The sequence below is a fragment of the Solenopsis invicta genome, chromosome 15 (assembly GCF_016802725.1).
Source record: "Solenopsis invicta isolate M01_SB chromosome 15, UNIL_Sinv_3.0, whole genome shotgun sequence".
NCBI lineage: Eukaryota > Metazoa > Arthropoda > Insecta > Hymenoptera > Formicidae > Solenopsis > Solenopsis invicta.
Genome location: NC_052678.1, coordinates 555,563 through 559,520, shown reverse-complemented (window position 1 = coordinate 559,520; position 3,958 = coordinate 555,563). Strand labels below are relative to the sequence as shown.

Below are 3,958 nucleotides of genomic sequence, written 5' to 3'. Positions count from 1 at the left end.
TGGTATCGCGTTTTCAAACTAAAATTGTATGGCCCTGCGTACAATAAAGGAATATTACATATTAAAAATAAGAATTAAAATTTAGAATTAGTTTTTTCAATAAACATAAATTAATAATAATCTATGTTGTAATTACAACTTGTACGACATATTTATGTATTACGTTTTGTTCGTATCCATTGTGCGTTATGTTTAACATTCAAGAAAATTAAATCTAAAATTGTAATTCCTATTCCTAATATCTAATATTTCTCTATTGTAGGACTTAAAGAAAAAAAAAAGGTAATGGATAATGAATTTATAAATGATTCTGATGATGGATTTGAAGACAAAAATCCAGAGGATCGAAATCTGTGGCGGCTTGCGAAAAGGTACATACGTGATTGGGAAAATCTCACGGAATTTTACGAAGATGTTCCTTTTCGGAAAAGGTACAGATTCAGCAAAGAAGCTGTGATCAAGACCTTATTACCTTTGGTAAATGCTTAATTGAGGCGTTTAAATAATTGTGGACTGTCGGTTTCCCCGTTAATGCAGCTGTTAACAACACTACGTTTTTATGCAACGAGCAGTTTTCAAGTAAATTTTGTTCTAATACCGTAGTAAATAAATAAATAGTTCATTTTCATATCATTTATATGCTGTTTTAATTGCAGATTGTTAATAGAGACTTGCAAGGATACAGCCAAGCAACAGTATCGAGAATTGTTGTACAAGTTTCCAAAATTTTAGCATCACACTTAAACGAATTTATTAATTTTTCTACAGAAGAAAAACGTCGGAATAATAAAAATAAATTTTATGAGGTGGCCAACTTTCCATCTGTAATAGGGTGTATTGATTGCACCCATATATGTATTAAGAATCCTGAAGGAAATTATGGAGAGGTATTTCGGAATAGAAAAGGGTAGTTTTCTTTAAATGTACAGGTATATTTTTTTAACTGTTTTTTTTTGCATGTTAAACGTAATTTTGTATGTTATATAATTATGAATGAATTAATAATAAGTTTATAATCTTTATTATTTATTGTATTTGTAGGCTGTAGCTGAACCCCAACGAGAAATTCTTGATCTAGTTGTTAGGCATCCAGGTTCAACTCACGATGCCGTAATATTTGATCGAAGCGGTCTGCGCTGTCGTTTCGAGCTAGGGCATCTAGATGAAATTCTACTTGGAGATAATGGATATGCGTGCCGCAGATATCTATTAACGCCTGTTTTAAGACCTGAGACAGACGCAGAACTTTGATGCAATACTACACACAAGAAAACGCGAGTTATCGTTGAACAAATGTTCGGAGTTTCTTTAAATCAAAACCTTTAAACCTTTTATAGAATACTTTTGAGTGTTAAATTTTCAAACGTTAAACGTAATAACGAAGAGAAGTCGCTCCTGTTACTCTCTGCCGACTGCAAATCGCGACAGTCACGATAGACTTCTAAGAAACACGTATCCGGCGATCAAATATCCGTGACAAACTGTGGTTTGCCGTTTGCCTTCGCTCGTATATTAGTTACAAAAAAAATATGCGTTAGAATTAAGAAATAATTTCTATATTCCCTTTTTACTTAAAAGTTTTAAAAAAGAGAAGAAAAGAAAAAGAAACCTTTTTGAAACTCAGCGCGAGTTTATTCAATAATTTTAGATTCGACATTTTTTTCTTGTTTCTTTTAGATTTAAATAAATTTTAGATTTAACTTCTTCGATCGCGTTTTTGTGTTGCTTATTTAGATTTAGACGTTGGGGAAATTTACACTTAGAGAAGAAGAGGATATTATGGCTACTGTCGACAATGTGGTTACCCCTATTATCTCCGTTATTCAAAATGAAAATGGGTGCCATATTACCCTCTTCTCCTCTATGTTTTACAACTAATTCCATGATTTGCACTGTTCATATCGTGCTAGTAACTATTCAAATTTTTCGAATCTTGTTCTCTGTAAATCCGTTATTACCTTATATCAAGCTAATTGTTATACCAATTAATTCCGACTCTATCAGTTGCAATTTCTAAATCATATACTTGTTCATTTCTCTTTTAATTCCCTCTGCGTGCATTAATTATTAAGACACGTTACTATATGCGTTAATTTTAATCTGCAATTAATTAATAAGCCGCGTTAGAGAACGAAGGAAGACTTCCCAAGCGTTAGAGTGCGATAAGCCATGCGCAGAATGCCGCACGGTTGCGCCACGGTACATCTTAAATTTTCGCGCGGTGGAGTAATACAACGCCCTTATGCCCAAGAGCGGCATACCTTTTCCTCTATTCAGATTCATTCATTCATTCATTATTCATAGCTCATTGAGTCACGCGTATTCATTTCTTCAAGTTAAATTCAATCGTTATTCGTAATTCATTCAAGCAGCTGCCCGTAACATTTTAACCGCGTCTCTATTATTTTCTTATTTCAAGATAAATTATCTGCAACATTCACTCGCTTCGCTACTACTACTTTCACTGTTAATTTTAATATCGAAAATGAATAATAAAGTCAGTGAACCGCTGAGGTAAAACCTGGCCAGATCACTCTGACGACGTCGACCAGTGGAGGCCGTTCTATCCTTCTCTCAAGGAGTTTTCCTTCCTTCCATTTACCCAACAACAATTATAATAATAATAATAACTGAACGTGACAGCTATTTTTCTGGTGACAGCGGTGGAGTTGCCTCATGTGATACGATCGTTTACCTCACATGTACATGCGTAGGTAATATATTATTTTACTGTGTAATCGCAATCGGCATTTCTTTAGCGCTGGTTAATACGTCGAGTATAAATGACTAAGTGCGTAACGCTCTTTGGGTCAATGCACACAGGACGCGTCAATACGTTACGCGTGGCGGATAGCCAATCATTCTTTTGCTTTCTTATTTCTTTCCATAAAAGCGAAAAAATGATTGGCTACCTTGCCCGCGTAACGCGTTGACGCGTGCTGTGTGCATTGAGCATTTCTCTCTTTCTTCGGTGCAAAACAACAGGTCCCATTTTCTAACATTTTGTCTAAGCCGAGCATGTGTCCCCACCCCCGTGTTACAACTTCAGCAGTTACAATCCCATTCAAACCCGACTTCGCGTTTCTAACTTGGTTACGCAGCGCTCGGTGCATAACGGCATTGTATAGTCGTGAGCTAAAAGGTAGCAACACATTTTTTTTGATGGTAGATGGTTTGATGCTTAATTGGTTGGATCCACAGGTAAGAACCAATGACGTTCGCCGTTTAATGAGCAAGTCTACATTTCAAAAACAATCGAAGAAAATGTGTTGCAACCTTTTAGCTCACGACTATACACTAGGTTCCACCGATGCCTTAACACATGAACTTGTATAGTCGTGAGCTAAATGGTTGCAACACATTTTCTTCGATTGTTTTTGAAATGTAGACTTGCTCATCAAACGGCGAACATCATTGGTTCTTACCTGTAGATCCAACCAATTAAGCATCAAACCATCTACCATCAAAGAAAATGTGTTGCTACCTTTTAGCTCACGACTATACGCGTGTCAAGGCATACTGATATAGTAAATTCGGCGTGTTCCGACTCAAGATATTTTTACATTTCATGCCTATCATCTGACAATTATACTCAATTAAATTATTAACAACAAGTTACCTCTTTTTGGTTTTAATTAAATTTTTCTTACATTAAAGTATATAATCAATTTTTAAGTCGAAATTAAATGTAATTGGTTTACTTTAAGAAAATTAATAAATATTGATAATAATATAAATGTTATATTAAATTTTAAAATATATATTTTATATGATTTTTAAATGCAATTTAAATGTTATTTAATTTACCTAATACTCTGTAGATGCTTGAATCTTTTAATCGATAGATTTTTCTATAAATTCAAGATAAAAACATTAAACTATTTTTCAATTTTTATAATTCCATAACATAAGGTTTTCAATTCATAAATATGAAATTAGACTTGGACCTTAATAATAT

General features: G+C 33.9%; 1 protein-coding gene across 1 annotated transcript; it reads left to right on the top strand.

The window, feature by feature from the left end:
- Positions 1–285: 285 nt before the first annotated feature.
- LOC105201692 (putative nuclease HARBI1) lies at positions 286–1,251 on the top strand. The gene is made up of 3 exons (XM_011169810.2): positions 286–477; positions 657–887; positions 1,042–1,251. The coding sequence occupies exons 1-3, from the start codon at positions 286–288 to the stop codon at positions 1,249–1,251; spliced, it is 633 nt and encodes a 210-aa protein (XP_011168112.2).
- Positions 1,252–3,958: the final 2,707 nt, after the last annotated feature.

What these genes read in the sequence shown, in the direction of transcription:
- LOC105201692 (XM_011169810.2), top strand. Translation starts at nt 286, where the DNA reads ATGGATAATGAATTTATAAATGATTCTGATGATGGATTTGAAGACAAA. An exon ending in TCAAGACCTTATTACCTTTG is followed by an intron (nt 478 to 656) that starts GTAAATGCTTAA and finishes TTTTAATTGCAG; the next exon opens with ATTGTTAATAGAGACTTGCA. An exon ending in CTGAAGGAAATTATGGAGAG is followed by an intron (nt 888 to 1,041) that starts GTATTTCGGAAT and finishes TTGTATTTGTAG; the next exon opens with GCTGTAGCTGAACCCCAACG.